This window comes from Dromiciops gliroides, chromosome 4 (genome assembly GCF_019393635.1).
Source record: "Dromiciops gliroides isolate mDroGli1 chromosome 4, mDroGli1.pri, whole genome shotgun sequence".
Taxonomy (NCBI): Eukaryota; Metazoa; Chordata; class Mammalia; order Microbiotheria; family Microbiotheriidae; genus Dromiciops; species Dromiciops gliroides.
Window position 1 is genome coordinate 195198564 of NC_057864.1, and position 21517 is coordinate 195220080.

The 21517-nt window shown below is 37.4% G+C and overlaps 1 protein-coding gene across 11 annotated transcripts in view; it reads left to right on the plus strand.

Moving 5' to 3' along the window:
• The window catches only part of TANC2 (tetratricopeptide repeat, ankyrin repeat and coiled-coil containing 2), a 558975-nt gene that overhangs the window by 447219 nt on the left and 90239 nt on the right, over positions 1–21517 (plus strand). For all 11 annotated transcript variants that reach the window (XM_044000435.1, XM_044000439.1, XM_044000440.1 and 8 more), the window contains 2 exons: positions 3761–4042; positions 11749–11882. In XM_044000435.1, coding sequence (XP_043856370.1) covers positions 3761–4042; positions 11749–11882 — 416 coding nt within the window. The remainder of the gene's footprint in view (positions 1–3760; positions 4043–11748; positions 11883–21517) is intronic.

Here is a 21517-nt window from a genome sequence, read left to right on the forward strand (position 1 = left end):
GTGCTCTCTTTTCACATTCTTTTTTTTTTTTTTCATGGATTTTTCATCATTCCACCCCTTTATCTTGGAGAAATTTACTTTTAGTTTAGATTGTGGCTCATGTCTGGGTGAAGAGTTAAAGATACTCTACTCAATATAAAATGTATATCAAGCATTTATTTACTACACACACTAAAATACACAAAAAACTCAGTATACATTGATGGAAATAACTTAAAACAGAATTCAGAAACCACTTCTGTTATGATTTTTTGGAAGGCTGATACTTAAACCTCATCTAAACATGAAACTGTGCAGAACTGTTGATTGGGCATTTTACATTTCACCTCAGCTCTAACCTATGCCCCTCAAAGTGCACATCCCAGCAGGGAATACTCTCCTAAGATTGATTGCCCATTGAACAGTCTCAGTGGTGTGCAGTGTTTGGAAAAATCAATTTTTCTTCCCTGCCTAAGGTCTTGTCATTTAATGCAGTGGTGTTAAACTTAAGTAGAAATGGATCCCTGCGGGCTACATATTCACTTAGAAAATCACAAATTAACTTTATCTGTATTTTATTGTATTTTTATTGATTTTTGTTAAACATGTCCCAATTACATTTTAATCTAGTGGGAGCCGCAAGTTTAATACTTCTGATTAAATGGGCCTATATTATTTATGGCTCTAAACCTGGATAATTTCTTCAGGACCCTTCAGACAACTGGAAAGATAACAAATAAATGCTTTATTCCCTTTTATTATCATTGGCTAGAATAGTACTTAAAACATTTGCATCAGGGCAGCTAGGCAGCGCAGTGGATAAAGCACTAGTCCTGGAGTCAGGAGGACCTGAGTTCAAATCCGGCCTCAGACACTTGACACATACTAGCTGTGTGACCCTGGGCAAGTCACTTAACCCTCATTGCCCCACAAAAAAAAAAAAAGAAAAAAAACCATTTGCATCATACCACCTTTCCTAATTGCCTCACGTTCATCCTTTTCCACCGAAAACAATTGTATCAATATTTCTGTAATGCTGAGAAGGGGAATTATATTTGCACCTTCCCATTGTTTTGTCATTTTAGAAATGATCAAATTCTTACCTTAACCCTACTCAGTCTAACCAAAGTCAGAACTGTGTAGCCGATCAACCATCTCTTTCTCTCTCACCCTGAAAGGGAAAGAGCATGATAACTCATGGAAGCATTCAGGTGGGATTAGCTGGGGAATAGAACTTGAAAAGTAAAACAAAAAGTTTTAAGTAGCTAGTGTATCTACATGTATAATCAATCTTAAGAGTAAGAAATGTAAATGTGGTTACAAAGCATTGTTTTGGGAATTCTCTTTTAAAATGTAAGTATATGAAAACAGCTAATTTATAAACTATAATAATTATAAATATGTTTTATAGTAGTTTTAATTCAATTCAAGAAATTTTTAACAAACACTTGTGTGCAAGACACCACTAAGTAGTCACTGAGGGTGCAAACATAAAAACAAAACAATCCTTATTTTCCAAGAGATTTCATTCTCTCCTTTCTTCTTTTCTTCCCCATTTCTTTTATTTGTTTGTTTGTTTGTTTATTTATTTATTTATTTATTTTGGTGAGGCAATGAGGGTTAAGTGACTTGCCCAGGGTCACACAGCTAGTGTCAAGTGTCTGAGGCCGGATTTGAACTCAGGTCCTCCTGAATCTAGGGCCAGTGCTTTATCCACTGAGCCACCTAGCTGCCCCCTCTCCCCTATTTTTTACACATGATAATGCTTGTTAGTTGAATTTTCTTCCTTTAGGTAGGTATGGAAGATTAAATTTCTCTATTCTCTGCTTCTTAGGTAGGGATTCATTCATTCATTCATAAACAACATGTTCCACCCTCACCTCTGTGTCCTTATTATGCACCAGGCACTCTGCTAGGCCTTAGATAATACAAAGAAGATTAAAACAGAGTCTCTGCTCTCATTGCATTTGTAGTTTAATAAGAAAGGGATAAGGGGCAGCTAGGTGGCACAGTGGATAGAGCACTGACCCTGGAGTCAGGAGGACCTGAGTTCAAATCCGACTTCAGACACTAAACACTTACTAGCTGTGTGACCCCAGGCAAGTCACTTAACCCCAATTGCCTCACCAAAACAAACAAACAAACAAACAAAAATAAGAAAGGGATAAGATACAAACAATTATAATACATTTCATAATGTAAAAGTGCAGGAAGAGAGGTACAAAATGCTAGGTTAATTCAGAGAAGGGAGGGTTTCTGATTGGGGAGAAATAAGCATGACTATTCTATGTGCTGGTGCAGCATGTCAGAGAGAAAGAAGGCAAGAGAGTAGTACTGGACATGGTGACTGGGAATTCAGTCAGTGTCTTCAGGAAAGTGTCAGATTTCTGTGATTTCAGGAAGCTGGAAGGAGCATAAGAGGAAAAGGTTTTATATGAAGGGAAGTCTGTTAAAAATAGAACAGTGTTTCTACAAGATGTAAAGGAAGAATTGAATAGGGGCCTAGAAGGAAAAAGGCTGATGGGTATATATATATATGGAAATAGTAGCCAGGAAAAGGAGTTGTGGTGGTTTTTTTTTTTTTGATCTGGTCAGTCTACAACTCAGAATCTCAGAATTTCAGTATACTGTCCTTGATGATGTTTTCATTATTATTCCCTGAACAAGAGGTGGTGAATGGGAAAGGGTAGAAGAATGGGAGGCAGGTGGCAAGATGCCTGCATTGGCAAAGTCTTAGATGGTATGAAATTCCATCAGAACCACCCAGAAAAAGAGAGTTGAGGTAAGGTTTGGCTTATTCATCCCAAGTTGCAGCTCTTTCTCACCTTCCTAGATCTGCTAGAAATGTGGTATGTTCCTGGCTCTTTACCTTATAGGTGCCATATGGAAACAAAAATTAGAATAGAAAAATAGAAGCTGATGAGCTGTCCTGACTCCAGTACATGTCTGTGACACTAGTAAATGTTTTTTTAAAAGTTGAAAGGAATATAACTGCCTGGGCTTAGGTGCAAACACACTGCACACAATGAAGAAGACCTTACATTACCACTCTGCCTAACAATAGCCCTTCCAACCAGGCCAAACACAGAGAGGTCCTTTCTCTGTCAAAATTATGAGAGTCTGCACTGCCCCTACAGACTGCTACAGCTGACAGTGCCAATGGTTTAAAGGCATGCACAATCAGAGCAACTATAAGTTTGTTTTAAGTTCACTGCAGTTTGATAGAAATAATTGTATTTCATAACATGTTTAATATTCTCTTTGCTTTGCCCCAACTGTTAAAGCCTCAATGACCACTTTCCTCAAAAACAGTCATTTGAAGCAACAAAGTTTTCCATGTGTCCTTTGAGCCCAAAGGGGAAAAGTGCCAAAATAAAAGGATTTGATATTCTAAATGTTTGGCATATATCATATGAAAAGTAAATGTGTTTGAGTCCAATCAAAAAAATCCAAAAATAGTACTCTTGTGGAATGAAGGCATCTCCCCTTGTAGATATCACATGACAATTCTCACAGCAAGCAATGCTTCCAAAATTCCCAGAGTAAATCATTCTTATTTCTTGATTATGTTTTGCTATCAGCTGTAGCATTGGGCGATTCCAATCTCACCTGCCTTTAGTTCAATGTTCTGATTTAAACAAACCAAAATAAAACACCCTCCACCTTGAATCTTCCAGAACAGTTATATAAAACAAAATTACCAATGTTTCTTGAAAGACCACATATTTTGTATATCTTGCCATGTTTGCCATTTACCCTGTTCTATGATTCTTTCTTCTAGTGCGATTTGCGCCTTATAGACCTCCAGACATCTCCCTGAAGCCACTGCTCTTTGAAGTGCCCAGCATTACCACAGAGTCTGTATTTGTTGGCAGAGATTGGGTTTTCCATGAAATAGATGCTCAACTGCAGAGTGAAAACACCAGCGTGAACCAGGGAGTAGTGATTGTTGGAAACATTGGATTTGGCAAGACTGCTATCATCTCCAGGCTGGTGGCCCTCAGTTGCCATGGTACACGGATGAGACAGATTGCCTCAGATAGTCCACATGCTTCTCCTAAACGTATGTACTGCTGTGTATAGAACTCTGTGCTATGTGGTATTCTTATCATCCATATACCAGTATGTGTGTCATCCTCATGTGATCTGTGAAATCCAACCTTTGTAAGAATACCCTTGATCCAGAATGAACAGAGAGAATTTTGTGTTCAGTTTACATCTAACTTATGTATCCAACAGTTCTTCGTGGTTCGGATGCTCCTGCTAGTGGTGGTGGCATCCTGGAAGTCCTAGAATCACAGGCTCAGAGCTTGAGAGCCGGATGGGGAAATGCTTGAGGTTAGCTTGTGCAGCCCTTTCATTTTAAAGATGCAAAAACTGAGGCCTGGAGAGGCAAAGTAATATTTTCTAGGCTATGCAAGTAGAAGCAGAACTGAGATATGCCCTCAGCTACTCTTTCTCTAACATCAGCCCTTTTCTACTATAAATAGCTTCCCACACTTAGTCTAATTGCAACTGCCTATGTCCTTACTCTGCTGGTTGCACTTTGAACTTTGGATAAAGAGCATAGCAGTTGCCTACAGAGCCTTTTCACACCTCTGTTTCTCTTCCTGCTTTCCTTGTTAGCTTGAAAACTTTGCAGTCTCCACATTACAACACATCAGTGCATGCACTGACTATTGACGTGAAGTGTTGTATTACATAGGATTGGCCATCATCCTTGAAATTTTTCTTCTCTATTTCCCTTGTGAAAAATTGCTATGCTCTCTTCTGTAGTCATTCTTCTCCCTTCCCCAGCCTGACACAGCCATGGTGTGAGAACAATGGAGATACTCTGACAACCTTTAGAAATCCTGGAGGAAGCCAGAATAGCCAGTTCTCTGAATAGGTCCACATACACAGCTCCCCCCTTCCCCCACTACATCTGTATTGCTTTGGTATTCCCCATGTTAGCAGCTCTAAAAATTAACCCAGAAAAGGTCATACTCATTTTTTTTTTTCCGGGCAATGAGGGTTAAGTGACTTGCCCAGGATCACACAGCTAGTAAGTGTCAAGTGTCTGAGGCCAGATTTGAACTCAGGTCCTCCTGAATCCAGGGCCAGTGCTTTATCCACTGTGCCACCTAACTGCCCCCATACTCATTTTTGTGAGTTTACCCTTTAAAATGACTAAGGCTATGCCTATTCACATGTAATTAGGTAGAGATATAAATGTATCTCACTGAACTGATTGATCTTTCTGATTCATTTCTGCACAACTAACTGGAACAACTGTTAAATTTGACACAGTTAAGATGATTGAAAAAAACTGACTTACCAGTTTTCCATGTGCTGCTGGGTTTTAAATTTCTCTTATCAGTATGACCTGTGGGGTGGATAGGTTAGCAGAGGGTGGATTAGTGGGTCTATTTGCATAGGGTTCTTCCTGTCTAAAATGATAGTGGAAACTGTTTCTGTTAAACAGGGATCCCATGTCAGTGTTACCTAGAGAGGTGAGCTTGTTTCTCCACTTTTGTTTACCTGGGCTAGTGTGACATATTCCTCATGGCTATAAAGGCCAAATTTGGGCAAATGTCTTCACAGAATAATCAAACCAACTGTTATTTCACATTGAGATGTGTGTGAGAAAGAAAGCTCAACCTAGAGTCAGAATTCTCATAATCTCAGATTAGTTCTCATCTTGGTTTCAACATGTTATAGCATATCCAAGGGCAAGTCACTCCGGGTCTCAGTTTGCTCACCTATAGCATGGGAATAATGATGCTTGCACTATTTCACCAACTTATTTTGAGAAAAGTCTTTCTGTAAACCTTAAAGCACTACAGAAACAGAAAGTTGTTATTGTGTGAAAATAACTGTGGAAATATAAAACATTTACAATTCACAAATCCTTGTGATATTCAGATACATTTTCTTTTATCTGTAGCTAGTAATGACTATAACAAAATGATACAGTATTACCATTGACTAAAAAATTATAAGAGAAACTTGGATAAACAGATTTTCTAGTAGTTGTCTGAGCTTACATCTGTGATATAGATATGTGTGTATACATAATTTTCATGTATATTGAATGTATATAAAAACATGAGAAGAAATTACATATATCTAGATTCACAGTACTGCACCAAACCAGAGAAACAACACAACTGCTTACTCTACTTTTTTTAAAGTTTAATTTATTTTTTCAGTGAACAAAAATAAATTTTTCTCACTGATTAAAAAAAACTTGAAACAATATGATTAGAAAAATGCAAATAAAGCTATTGTTTATGTTCCCAACTCATCCATCAGATGCATAAAGTTGACAAAAAAGAAAAATGAGAAATGTTGGAGAGGCTGCAAGAAAACAGACTCATTAATGTACTGTTAGTGGAGCTGTGAATTCATCCAGTCATTTTCAAAGGCAATTTCAGAGAGCACTTTTCAGAATTTTCTAGACAAGAATATTCCACAACTCTTCCTTGAAAGAGGTTATGATCTCCCAATTTGCCAATTGGAAGTTCACTTTTTAAGTTGGGATTTAAAGCCTTTCAGTCATTTTCCTTGCATTTCAGTGTTTCTCCAGGTCTTTCTTTTCTCAGCCATTTAAAAAAAAATCAAAATCAATTTCATGGTTGTATATGTGCTGTGTATTCAAATTGCACTCTACTTCTGTTCCCACAATAAGTTTCATTAGCAAAGTACAGGAAACCTAAATCCAGCACTCTTTCTATGTGCCACACACAAAATTACAGTTATAACTGTGTTAATAGAATTCTGCAAAGAACCCTAATTGATGAATTCATTAAACAGTGCTCCCTTTTCATAGACATTTATCCAAATTCGGTCTTTAGTCATAATGTATGTGCCACACTAGCCTAGACGAGCACAAGTAGAGAAACAAAACCACCTTTCTAGACAACACTGACATGGGATTCCTGTTTAAAAGTAACACCTTCCACTGCCAATTTAAGACAGGAAATACCCCAATACAAATGGACCCACTATTCTACACTCTGCCAACCCATCCACCCCATGTTATACAGATGAGAGAAATTTAAAACCCAGCAGCACTTGGAAAATGGTTAAGTCAGGGATTTTCAACCATCTTAACTGTGTAAAACATAACAGTTGTTCCAATTAGTTGTGCAGAAATGGATTAGAAAGACCAGTAAGTTCAGTGAGACAGCCTCTCTCCCCACCCCCCACCCACCCTCACACACATACACTCAGTGTCCCAAAAGGCTTAAAACTTCATCAGTACTTTCTGGAGGGGTGTGTGTGTGTGTGTGTGTGTGTGTGTTTTATCACTTTAAAGGGTAAAACTCATAAATAAGTATGTCTCATCAGAGGAACCTTTACTGCATTAATTTCCAGAGTTAACATAGAGAATACTGAAGCAGGACATGGTGGGAATTGTCTTGCCTAAAAGTCAGGTCATCAGAGCTATCTTTTTTGGCTTCCTCCAGTGTTTCCAAAAGTTGGACCAAGGGACTATGAATCTGTTATTGTAAATAGGAATGTGATATTTAATCTCAAAAGGAAACATAGTTAAGGTAGTAGAAGTCAAGAGTTATTTTACACACTTAAGAATAAAATGCTTCCTCATATGTAAAATGAGGGAATTAGGTTAGTTGATTTCCAGGGTACTTTTATTTTCTCCGATTCTATGAACATGCTTATTCTGCCAGAAGTCATTTCACATCCCTATCTGGTCATCTTCCTTTCAGTGTTTAAATATCCATGATACTAAATCATTTTTATCTGGGTAGTCAAAAAATTTAACATTTGAGTAGGCTAGAAAGAAAATCAGAGCACTGATAGTATAACTTCAGATAAAAGGCACAATAAGAATCCTGCATGACCAAGAATCAGCAAGGAAATCTGCATGAGCCTAAGGGAGAAACAGCCTAATATGCTTCTCCAAATCAAAAGCTTAAACTATATCATACAAGCTAGGCTTCTAGTTAGTGAAATCCAATGAGAAGAAGCTCTTGACCCTCGCGTTCAACATCATTTCTCTTATGCATTTCCCAGAATACTGCAGCATTCTTATGGGGTAAGTTGATTGTCTCCTTCTTTGGAACATCAGAAAAACACTTAGATTCACCCTGATTTTTCTATCAGAAATCTTAAGAAAGCATCTGTAGAAACAGAGTATGTGGAAAACACTAATCAAGGTACCCTGACCACAACTGTTTTCTGCAACTTAGAGACTTTTTAGAAAAATTTCTGCTCTTGTCCAAAGTACAGTTTATACTTTTTTGTCATATCAGCAATGCAATTGGACCCAAAGAGATAAGGCAAGAATGTGACCCTGAGATGATATAAAGCATTCTTTGTGTATACGGTTTACTAAAACAGTTAAGTTTGCATTTGAATGATTTTCAGAAACCCATGAGACATCCTCACCCTTGGCCATTGACAATAGTGATATAACTGTGGTAATGAAATGGATGGAAATTCCACAAGTTGCCCTACTCCCTGCTTACACCTCTGCTTTATATACCATTCATTCTTCTGTCCTTGCCTCCTCCACTCTCTTCAGTGCTACTGTGGAAGATATGAATTAACTTAGGTACTGTAGCTGCTGGCTCTCTCCTTCCCCCATGGGCACATCACCTCAGCTGACACCCCCTCCCTGTCATTTCCCTGGGCCTGCAGAGCAGGCAGAAGGAGGGGCAAGAGAGTGGAGAAGTTGCCAAGAGAGGCACTGGGCTGTCATCCTATTTCCCTCCTACACTTCTCCTTTACCTCTAACATACCCTTCTTTGCACAAAGAATACACACACACACACACACATTTTGTGGGAAATTATGTTTTATCTAACTCAGACATTAATGTATGGCTATAATATTTATATAAGTTAAAGAAGTCTGAACTATATGTCTGTTCCCTACCCCCAATACACAAGCTCACACACATACTTACACATTCCCCATTAATAGCCCCATTGTATTCCTTAGCTTAACTTGACATTTATTAACAGCTGCCAGTGCCCTTTGTAGGAGAATAAAGGAGGTGGATTAGGGATGCAGCTGCTGAGGGAACAGCCCCGACTCTCTCCCACTCTCACTCATCTCAGCAGTTTGGTATGCCATTTCCCCACTTCCCACCTGCTGACTTCCTACTTCATCTTCTGTGTTCTCATTGTTTTTTTCCAACCTAATTGGACCCAAGCTTCCCAGACAGAGGGGAAGCAGTCTCTAAGATTCAAGAGCAAGAAGGGTTAAAATACCACAATACACACTTTTTAGGGAACTTGAAGGGAGAAGAGAGAAGATAGCAAAGTTGAAGCAATGGTTGCCAATCACTGAACTCAACTCCACTTCCACCTTCTAGAATGGCATCAGTTTGTCACTAGTAATAACTTAGAAAAAGCACTATCTACATAACAATAATAGAGGTAGTGAAATTATGATTAAACCCATTTTACAGATTGGAAACCATCTCAGGTTGTGACATATCAGTCACAAGCAAGGTCACATATCTCATATCTGGGCAAGGGTCAGAGTCAGGAGACAAACAGGTCTTCTCACTCCAAGACCAGTGTTCTTGCCACCATATCAGACAGATTCCCAAAGTCCTGAAGCTTTTTCCCTCTACCTTCTTTTTCTTTTCTTTTTTTTTTGGGGGGGGGGGGAGTATTTGGTTTTTTGCAGGGCATTGAGGGTTAAGTGACTTGCCCAGGGTCACACAGCTAGTTTCAAGTGTCTGAGGTCAGATTTGAACTCAGGTTCTCCTGAATCCAGAGCCGGTGTTTTATCCATTGCACCACCTAGCTGCCTCCTCCCTCTACTTTCTTTCTTTTTTTTTTTTGTGAGGCAATTGGGGTTAAGTGACTTGCCCAGGGTCACACAGCTAGTAAGTGTTAAGTGTCTGAGGCTGGATTTGAACTCAGGTACTCCTGACCAGTACTCTATCTACTGCGCCACCTAGCTGCCCCCTCCCTCTACTTTCAAAAGTCTCCAGAAGTGCTGCCTAAGGGCCTCCTATGCTTATTTACACACCTGGTAGTAGGCACTGAATAAAGGTTTGCTGAATTGAATCGAATCTCATATGGATGGAGCAAATTAGACAAACAAGAGAACTAGGCACCTTCATATCCTTGCTCTGCCTTCATTTCCATAGTGCTGTATGTTGCATCCATTTTTAAGGTGTTATACATATTTATTACAGTGGAGTACAACACTTGGGATGAAGTAAAATGATTAAATTTATTGACTTGTATAATAAAACTTTACAACCTTTTACATCTTTAAGAACTTTTAATATGCACTCTGTCCTCCTTTTGCTACAGTCAGTTGTTTTATACAATTTGGCATTGAGTCCACAAGATTTTGAGACATTTTAAGATTCATGATGAAAGCAAACTTTTATTATATTGGCTAGTAAGTGTATCTTTGACAAACAGTTCTTTTTTCCAACTCTAGTCTTGGTTATAGCCCCTGAATTTTCAATGTGACTTAAATTAAGTGAATTCTCAGGGCATTGAAGCATATTTATTTATATATCTCATAGATAAAATTCTTAACCTTTATTGGCATGTGTGGCATGGTACAAAGTAATATTGCATATGACCGTATTACAGTATTCATATTGCAGTATTCTGTCTCTATTTAGGAATTTCTAGAATTCCAGTATAATTTTCTTTCTCAATATATCAATATTTTTATTAAAGTTCATCATTCCCTCAATTAAATAGCAAACTTCTAGGTCTACTGAAAGTAAAGCATCCTTAAAACATTTGTGAGTGATTTTTTTTTTTACTGTCTTATGAAGATGCCCAGATCTTATATAGTCATTTAGACTTCTGAAAATGGTTTTGGTATTGGCATTGAATAAAAAGGGAGTTTCATCAGTAAAAATCATATTTTTCTCCTTTTAGTCAGTGAGTCTTTGAATTGCCTTGCCTGTGACAACCATTTTTTTTCTTCATGACAATGATTAGCATTATTTTTTTTACTGGTCTTCTTCCAACTTCAAAAAGACTGTACCTCACTGTAAAGGAATCAGGAATAATCCATCCATGTGCCACTTTCCTCTAAAGAGCTTAGCTTGTTTTCTGAGTATTTGTTGGGCTATTTCATAAGAATAGTTTATTAATTCTTGTTGTTAGTTTTAATTTTCAACTGTTGTTTCCTTTGTGCTTTGGTATAATTGATCCTGTTCTATTTTGGCCTGGAATGATCCTTGAAAGACCTGACTTCTTCATACTAACAAAGACTTTGATATGTCTAACAGTGATTGAAGTGTGCTCTTTAAGAGCTCTAACATTTGCATATATTTTCTTGGAGTAATATATATTCTTTGAAACCACAGAATTAGAAAAACAAAAACAAAAGAGAACAATGAAAGAGATGTGTATGGTATGAAATTCAGCCGTCAGCTGACAAAGAGCCTGTTAAAGGTTGGAAAACCAATTGTCTGACTTCACCTAATCAAGGTCAGATATTCTCAGTGTCAGCCATTCTTGTTTTAGTACAGTCACATTCATTGCAGGTAATATATACATAATACCCACTAGGGGCAGAGAACCTAAATTCAGATCCCACCTCAGCCTCTTACTACTTGTGTGACCTTAATTAAGTTATTTCATTATATCTGGGCAACAGCTTCCTCATTGGTAACCTATAATCCTCAGTTGAGGACCATAGATGAGCCCAGTGGTTTCCTCAAGCTGTCAACCCTCAGTCCTATGAACCACCATAGCAGCTGTTAAGCCCATCTCAAAATCTTCAGTCCTCGGTTCTTTCTGACATTAACTTCTCATTGCTTTAATCCAGATGTGGATGCCAACCGAGAGCTGCCACTTACTCAGCCACCTTCTGCCCATTCTTCTATCACCAGTGGAAGCTGCCCAGGAACTCCAGAAATGCGCAGACGACAAGAGGAAGCTATGAGGAGACTTGCCTCACAGGTATAGTAAGGTTCTGTTGGGATCAGGCTTCTTGTAATATTAGTAGGGGAAAATAACTAGTCCTTTGGGAATGAGTAGGATTTTGTACAAGTAGGTTCTTGTGCCAAGATGATGGGGAGAAGGGTTTCTCTGAAACTCACGATCTTTGCTATTCCTAGAAAATGATTTCTAATTCTTAAAATACTCTGGATGTGTTTCCCTGGCACTGAAGAAGGGGAATGACATGGGTAATATCTTCTAGGTTTCTATATTTTATTTATAATAAAGGGCAGATGAAGAGGGGGAGTTAAAATACCAAATTCATCTTAATTCACATGGTCAGCATTGTTCTAGAATGTAGAGTAGAGCTGGAAGGGATCTTAATGATCATCTTATCCAATTAGGTGAAATGATTTGCCCAAAGGTCACCCTGGTAAATAGCAACAGATCCAGGACTAGAATCCAAATTATGACTCTCAGTTCAGTGTTCCTTCTACTACACCATTTTGAAGATCCCATGTCTAGCCAACAAGAACTATCCTGAATGTTTAATCTGTGATGCTCTAAGTAATTCAATGGAGGTAAAGAGTTGAACTTTGCCATGCCTTACACATGGTTGCTTTTTCACTTGCTCTTCATGAAAGCCTGTATAGAGGCTATATTAAGAGTAAACATTTTTACTCCAGAGTCAGGCTAAGGGTTAGAAGAATCTTAGCATTTAAGGGCACACAAGGAAGTATACAAACTAGTATGTATTAGGAGTGAACAAAGTGAGAGGGGAAAAAAAGAGAGGAATTCACCAGATCACTTGTCCTTCCCAAAGAAGCACTTGTATTTATATTTTGTCTTCTCAGAAAAGTACCCAGAATTGTCAGTAATTGTTATTCCCTTATTATGATTGTCCATTAAGCTCCACAAAGCAACATAGAAGTTCCAGATAAACTAAATTATTAACTACTTAAAAAAACCAAATTCAGTCAATGGCAAAATCACTTAGACTCTCGTCTGTCAATAATGATAGAATAGGGGACTAGCTTATCTCTATGATAAGCTTCAAGGATAACCTCAAAGTGAATAAAATGGAATTTCTCATAACCACATAGTCTTGGATCTTTCTATGGGTAGGTAGTCTCAGATTCCAGTTACTTTATGTAAAAGGATGACTGACACCTGACTTCCATCTTATCACATTAAAAAGCACCTTGCTGCATTATAAACCTACCAAATCATTCATAAATAGGATTTTAGAAACAGTTATTTCTGAAATTTCCCACACAGTTACTATAATACAATCCTATTATTATATAATTATTCTATAATACAAGCCTCTTCCTATAAGAAACTTTGGTTCATCTAGGTGTTTAGCTGTGTGAACTGGCTTGTGAAAAGTAGTCCATAGAGCCCAAGAGAACAAAACAATTAATTCACCTTGAATTCTATCTCTGGTGGAGAGTACTAGGTGTGACAAATTATATAGTGTGGTGTGTTGTTTAAAATCTAAATTGTGGGTTCTAATCTGCCCCCTCCCCAGTCTTGGGGAGAAGCTGGCTAAAATCACTGATAAATTCAGCAAGAGTTTAGGCTTTTAAAGATTTATTAAAATATATAAGTTAGTGAAGAGAGAGAGATTGAGAGCAGATTCCTTATAGCATGGAAGTCCTAGCTTAGATTTAATTCATTATAGCCAGAGAGAAATAAATAAATTTCCTTTCCTAGCAGCCCACATGAACTCTCTCACCACCAAACCAATGTCCCAAAGGACAAGGGGGACTCCTGTTCTCCCTCTCTCTCCATGTGCCTCTTCTCTGAGTGAGCATTCACTTCCTCATTCCTCTCTCCCTCCCCCAAAGGGGAGGTCCATCAAGCTGATTGGTTGAGAATGGTCTCTTGCTGTCATCAGTAGTACACCAACACATCACTCAGGTGTGGTCCCCATCCAGTCATCCTTAAGTAGGTATTTAGTCAGTTTCTCATTCTCACCCAATTCAAACAATACTAAATCAATCAGGTGGGACCCCTGGGTGTCTGCCAAATTCCATTATTTTATCACGGTGGTATCTTTCCACTTTATATATATCACATCTTTCCAATCCTTTACCTAGCTAAAAGCATCCCAAATGTCTCTCAGAATTATCTAAATCTTCATATGCCATTATACATACAACTAAATTTTTAAAAATAGGATAGTGCTCGACATCAGTTAGTGAGTTGCACATTAAAGAATAATGACAGAGGTTTTTCCTTATTGCTCTGATTCTTCTCTTATAACATAACTAATGCAGAAATATGTTTAATGTTATTATATATATATATATAACCTATATCTGATTACCTGCTGTCTAGGGCAGAGGGGAGGGAGGGAGAAAATTTTGAAATTGGAAATCTTATATAAACAAATGTTGAAAACTTTTTACATGTAACTGGAAAAAAATAAAATACTTTTATCAGAAAAAAACAAAGAAAAAGAATAATGACTTGTCAATTGAGTATTAGCATCTTTCCTAATGACCTAGTAAATTAAAGTGTGTGATGAATTAAAAGGAATAATGTCCTTGAGAAATGATAACAAAACAAACCTTGCTCTTTTCAGTAAAGAGATGGGGTACTAGTCTTTACCCAGTAAAGAGGTGGGAGGTGGAATGTGCTATATGCTCTCAAGCACAATGCTATACTGGTTGGTTTGCTTAAATATTTTTCTTTACTAAAAGGAAGTGACTATGGTAGAAAAACCAAACACAACAAAACAACTTTTAAAAATCATTCATTAAACTGCTTACCTTACAAGGTTGGGGATAGTCACATATCTGTGTGACTATACACACAGATATAGATGTGTATATGCATGTGTGTGTATACCGCTATACTTTCATTAAATACCATATATGAAAAGTCTTTCCTAAAACTGTCAGTCTGGATATATGAAACTATATACTATAATTGTTTTAAAGCATCAGCCAGCTATCTAGTATCAAATCAACAGCAAAACATTAATAATGCATTCTTTAAACAGAACACTTTTCAGCTTAGTTACGGTTTGGATGATATCAGTATTAAAAGCATACCTTAAGGGGGGCAGCTAGATGGCACAGTGGATAAAGCACTGGCCCTGGATTCAGGAGTACCTGAGTTCAAATCTGGCCTCAGACACTTGACACTTACTAGCTGTGTGACCCTGGGCAAGTCACTTAACCCTCATTGTCCCACAAAACAAAACAAAAAAGCATACCTTGAAAGCTGCCTTATTAATATTTTGTACAAACTTCTTAGAAACAGACATTGGGTAGCTCAGTAGCCACCAATGAAATACCATAGTAGACTTTACTTATTGTTCTGCTTGGTCATTAAGAGTACTGCTTAGTTTTTATTGTAGCCTCAGAATTATTTCATGTGTCAAATATTTTTTTGCTGGTTCTAAGGGAGTCAAATTAGATGTGCTTCATAGAAACATGGTTCAAGTTAAAATTATTTATTTTTCTTTATTAAAATGTAACTATCAAAGTAGTAGAGCAGCCTTAGGGATTGTTCAGCCTTTCCTAGACTGAATTGAAATATTAAAAACAAAAGTCTCTGTTGGTTTATAATGCATTGTAGCCAAATGGTCCCATACGCAAAATTACTACCAGGATAGGAAAAATTTCTAAGAATGTCTGCTTGGTTGCCTAAGATGAGGATATTTTGTTAGCTTTGGGAATTTTATATATAAAATCTTCCCATCTGAAGGATTGTTATGCTGGAATCAAAATTTAACCCAGTGTTACTCCTTAGTTTGGTGACTAACCAGTTAGAATAGGGGTGTTTTTCTTATGAAAATCAGTATGATAAATGAGGCCTCAAAACAATTAAGCTTCAGACACCTGCCAGGCCAGTCTTCAGGTCAGTTTTCTAATCAAGGAAACTTTCGACATATTTTTAAAAGAGTAATCAGTTGCTGCTATAATATTCACAAAGAGTTGTCCCTGGCTCAGTTTTTAGATTGGAAAACTAATTCATCAAAAATAAGCTGTTTAGAGAAATAAGCTAATTTGAAGAAATGCCATTGAAACAAAAACGCAAGCCCTTTTCCTAGGGAATATTATGTAAGTACAAGAGTGAATGTCATTCTCAGAGAATTAGTTCTTCCCCACTTCAGTATCGTGGTTTCCAAATTTGTCACTGCTACTAAGGGACCTGTCATCCAAAGAACTAGATTGCAGCCATTCTGGCTGTTGAGCATACATTGAAAATTGGGCAATAAATTAAGCTATAATGCGGTGTGAAATTTAATTTGTAATTTAGTGGCCACTGTTGAAAATATCTACCTTTCTAGAAAAACTAAAATCAGAAATAAAAAATAAATAATTAATGATAGGTGTCAGGCATGCTTCTAAAATCATCTTTTCAAAATGTCTATATGAATTTCTTTCCTCCCCAAAACTGCTAATCCTGAACTTTGTATAAGAAATATGGTATAATGGAAGTGGCCTCTGGAAAGAGCCATGTTATGATTATTAGGATCAAATCCTGGCTATATGTGACCAGGAATAAATTACTTAACTTTAATCCTCACTTGAGAAAAATGGGGATAGTAACACTTATCCCACCTCCCTACTTCACAGGATTTTTATAGATACATATTTTTTAATTCTTTTAATTGTAAATTATCATATAGCTTCTAATTGTAAGATATATTAATACTATTATTGATAATCTGATACAGAGGGCATTTAATGTGAGAACTAGAGTCTCTGTGTAACTATGCTATTGACTAACTATTTGACCTTGAAAAAATGTCCCTCAGTAGCTGAAACTCCCTGGGCTTTCCCTATATATGGAAAAGAGATAATTATGTTTTTAATCCATCTTGCTTCCAGGAAAATTGTGAGAGTTATGAAATTAACATAATTCTTAAAGATTTCCCCAAACCTTTAAAAAAATAGATACAAGTTGACAGAAAGCCATTCTACTATCTCTATACTTAGATTACATGATGCAGAATTGAATGTTTGACAGTTCTTCATACTTCATTTATGTTTCTATAAATGAATAGGTATAAAACTGTATATATCATTAGAATCAATATATAAAAGCATTCATAGTTTCTATTCAGGGTCAGACTACCCTAATGGGTATGTACTGCATTGCCCCCCCTTTTTTAATTATCCAGTGCCTTATTTTGACTTCTGGTTCAAGGTGCTACAGACATATAAAATTCTACCCATATAAGTGACACTAAATGGTGGATCAAGCCACTATCATTCTTCAATCAATTAAATATTTATTTAACACATTTATTTGCCTCCAGGATCAATATAAAATCTTCTGTTTGGATTTTAAAACCCTTTCTAACCCAGCTCCTTTAAAATTTTCCATTCTTATTTCTTACACCTGCCTCCTGCCCCCATTGTACTGTGAGGGCCAAAATTTGATATACGGAGCATTATTTGGGTGACTCGCCTTAATATTGGGGTCCCGGAAATATGAGTGACCCTTTTAGATATTTCTCCCAGGCCAATAAGAAAGGAGCCTCTAAACTTTAGGTCACAAAAGGATCAGATTTTATTACTTGGGAATTAATTAAACAACAAAGGTGAAACTAATAAAAAAAATCAAAGATAAGGAAATAGGAAAATAGAAATACAGATAAATACTCTTAACTCTGAACTTAGCTTATTAGGGTTTTCCATAATTAAACTAACCAAACAGCTGAACAGCCCGCCAGTCTAAAGTTGCTCTCGCACCACCAGGACAGCAGTTGCCACACCGAGAGCAAACTAGCATTCTGGAAGTGACTGGAGAGCTAGCTTTCCGAAAGTGCCCTCCAACCACCCTTCAGGGAGCATTCAATCCTTTCTCCCCCAAAAGGGGAGGTCCTTCAAAAGCTGCCTATACCACAAATAATTTTTACCACAGTACTCAGTGATCCAATGACACTGACCTCCTTGCTATTCCTTGAACTAGACATTCCATCCCTAGACTTTAGGCATTTTCACTTACTGTCCCATGTGCTTAGAACTCTCTTCTTCCTCATCTCCACCTCCTAACTTCCCTGGCTTCTTTCACATTTTAACTAACAATCTCACTTTCTGCAAGAAACCTTTCCCATTCCCCCTTAATGTTAGTGTCTACCAGAAAAGGAGACTGAGAACGAAAAATCAGAGAAGTAGGGGGAGAACCAGGAGAAACTAGTGTCACAAAAACCCAGAAGGAGAGCATCCAGAGGGAAAGAGTGGTTCATAATATCAAATGCATCAGATAGATAGAGAAAAGTGGGGACTCAGAAGAAATCATAACATTTTCCAATTAAGAGATAAATGGTAACTTTGGAGACTGCCATTTCTTTTTTCTTTTCTTTTTTTTTTTTTTTGCCGGACAATGAGGGCTAAGTGACTTGCCCAGGGTCACACAGCCAGCAAGTGTCAAGTGTCCAAGGCCAGACCTGAACTCAGGTACTCCTGAATCCAGGGCCGGCACTTTACCACTGCGCCATCTAGCTGCCCCCGAGACTGCCATTTCAATGGAATAATGAGGTCAGAAACCAAATTCTAAAGGGTTGAAGATTGGGTGAGAAGAGATAAAGTGGAGACATGGAATATGTAGATAGCTTTTTCCAGAGAAAAGGCTGAGAGAAAGAAAAGAAATAATAGCATGATAGTTTGCAGGGATGATAAGTGTCTAATGATTTTTTTTAAGGATGGGGGAGTCTTGGACATGTTTGAGGGCAGTAGGGAAAGAACCAGTTGGTAGGGAAAATTTAAAGACCGAAAGAGAGAGGGAAAGGAGGGAGGGAGAGAGGAGTTGGCTTTGGCAAAGTGAAAAGTAGAGTAGGCTAAAGGGTAATGTCAAGGAATCCAGTTTTGAAATAAAGAGAAGAGGGAGCCCACATCAAATGGCTTCAATTATTTTAGTAAAGAAAGAAGTGAGGTCCTCACCTAAAAGAAAGGAGGGAGAAGGAGGTATGAGAATTTTAGAGGTGAATAGGTTTGGGTAAGCATTTGTGGGGATTGAGAAAAGGAATAAATTAAAGGGGAAACAAAATTACTTATCATCCAAAGTACAACTGTAAGTTCAACCCCCATTTGGGGAGACTCCTATCCTAACTAGAAATTTTTGTATGGTTTATTGTAATTCCCTTTTTCTTGCATATTGAATTGTCTTTAAAGCATAGCTGGCTTGGGGGCAGCTAGGTGGCACAGTGGATAAAGCACCAGCCCTAGATTCAGGAGGACCTGAGTTCAAATCCAGACTCAGATACTTGACACTTACTAGCTGTGTGACCCTGGGCAAGTCACTTAACCCTCATTGCCCCACCAAAAGAAAAAAAAATCAACAACAACAACAAAACCCCAAAAAACAAAGCATAGCTGGCTTATATAGGCTCATAAGTTTGCATGCTAGAAGTTCAACGATTTGTGTTTTTTTTCTCATAACTTTTGCAGAAGGCATCCCTCTTTTCCTTCCACAAGCTCCCCCACCACCAAATTTAAGATAACAGGAACTTCTGTCAAAGCCTTTCTCAGGATATTTATTAGTATCCAAACTGGGCAGACTGACCATCCTGAGATAAACATAACCTCCCAATGTCATCGACTGTATATCATCTCAATTTGAGAGCCAGCCCATAATAAGAACACCTACATCTAATGGTCTTGAATATCTACCAAGACTGTGTTGCCATAAGAACCTATTATTAGTTTGGAAAAGACTATCCATAAGCTAGTATTTTATTCACTGGCCATTTAGCAATCAGAAAAGGCCATCTATGACTTCAGTCTTGTGCCCCTTAGAATATACGGATGATACTCTTAACAGAAATAAAGGAAGATCAAAATGAGTGTGGGTTTGGTGGAAATGACAGTGAGTCGTTTTGAACATCTTGAGTTTGAGATGCCCCTAGTACAACCCACTTTAAGTGTCTAATAGCTAGAACCATACAACTAGAGCTCAGAAGAGGGACTAGAACTGGATATATAGATCTAGGAGTCATCTGTGTAGAGATGATAATTAAATCCATAGGATGAAAAAGTCAAGAGAAAGAGTATAGCAAAAGAATAGAAGGGAGTACAAGAATGAGGTTTAGGGAACTCTCCACCTATAATAAGGGGGTGTGGTATGGATGATGAATCAACAAAGGAGACTGAGTCCATCATCACTGAAAGAAAATTGAAAGAAAAACAGGGGAAGAGGTTGTTTTGAATAATCCTTGTCTGTAATGTCTTTCCACTTGACAACAATATCTAGTGTTTGCTGATCCAGGTGGTGTCTGGGCTCTCTAGCAGTCCTTTTGTGAAGATTGCCTTCAATTAGTTAAAATTTTGAAGGAGACGATCACCAACATTGATGACTTTTCTTTGTTCCATTTATTTCATTAATTTGTTTGAATTTGTTGATGTGATTGTACATGATATCTTCTCATATTTTTTGGCATGCCTTTTCCTTTTTTTGGCATCAGTTTTTATCTTTGTTCTGACAAATTAATGATCTGAATACACACAGTCAACTAATTAAAAAATGACTCCCACATGAATAACTAGTCATTGATTTACTCTTTTTAAAAGGTATCTATGTAGACACACCACAGTGGTGTGAGAGTTGATTGTTCTTTATTTCTGTAACTGCACAACAATTCTGTTCAGGATAGAGATACTTTGGGTATCATCCTCAGCTATTTAATGGACAATACTACATTATTTTTATTAGCTTACTCTTGGCTAAAATTTGGTTCTTCTCTGCTGTCTGGGGCTAATGAGTAGTCAAAGTACTTATAATTATTAGAATCAAAACAAAATGTAAAATAGATCATTTTGGTTACATAAAATTAAAAAGGTTTTGCACAAACAAAACTAATGTATGGGCAGCTAGGTGGTGCAGTAGATAAAGCACTGGGCCTGGATTCAGGAGGATCTGAGTTCAAATCTGGTCTCAGACACTTCATACTTTCTAGCTGTGTGACCCTGGGCAAGTTACTTAACCCTCATTGCCCTAAAAAAAAATCCAAAACTAATGTGACCAAGATTACAAGGGAAGCAGAAAAATGGGAAAGAATTTTTGAAACAAGTATCTCTGATAAAGAACTCATTTCTCAATTATATAGAGAACTGAGTCAGATTTATAAAAATACAAGTCATTTCCCAATTGATAAATAATCAAAGGATATGAACAGGCAGTTTTCAGACAAAGAAATCAAAGCTATCTATAGTCATATGAAAATGTGCTTTAGATCACTATTGATCAGAGAAATACAAATTAAACAACTCTGAGATATCACCTCATACCTATCAGAATAGCAAATATAACAAAAAAGGAAAATATTGGATGTTGGAAGGAATGTGGGAAAGCTTGGGCGCTAATCCACTATTGGTGGAGTTATGAAAAGATCCAACTATTCTTGAGAGCAATTTGGAACTGTGCCCAAAGGGCTATAGAACTGGTTATACCCTTTGATCCAGCAATACCACTTCTAGGTTTATATCCCAAAGACATCCCCAAAAGAGAAAAAGACCTATTTGTACAAAAATATTTATAGCAGCTCTTTTTGTGGTGGCTAAGAATTGGAAATCAAAGGAATACCCATCAATTAGGGAATGGCTAAACAAGCTATGGTATATGATGCTGATAGAATATTGTGCTGTAAGAAATGACAAGCAGGATGATTTCAGAAAGGCCTGGAAACACTTGTA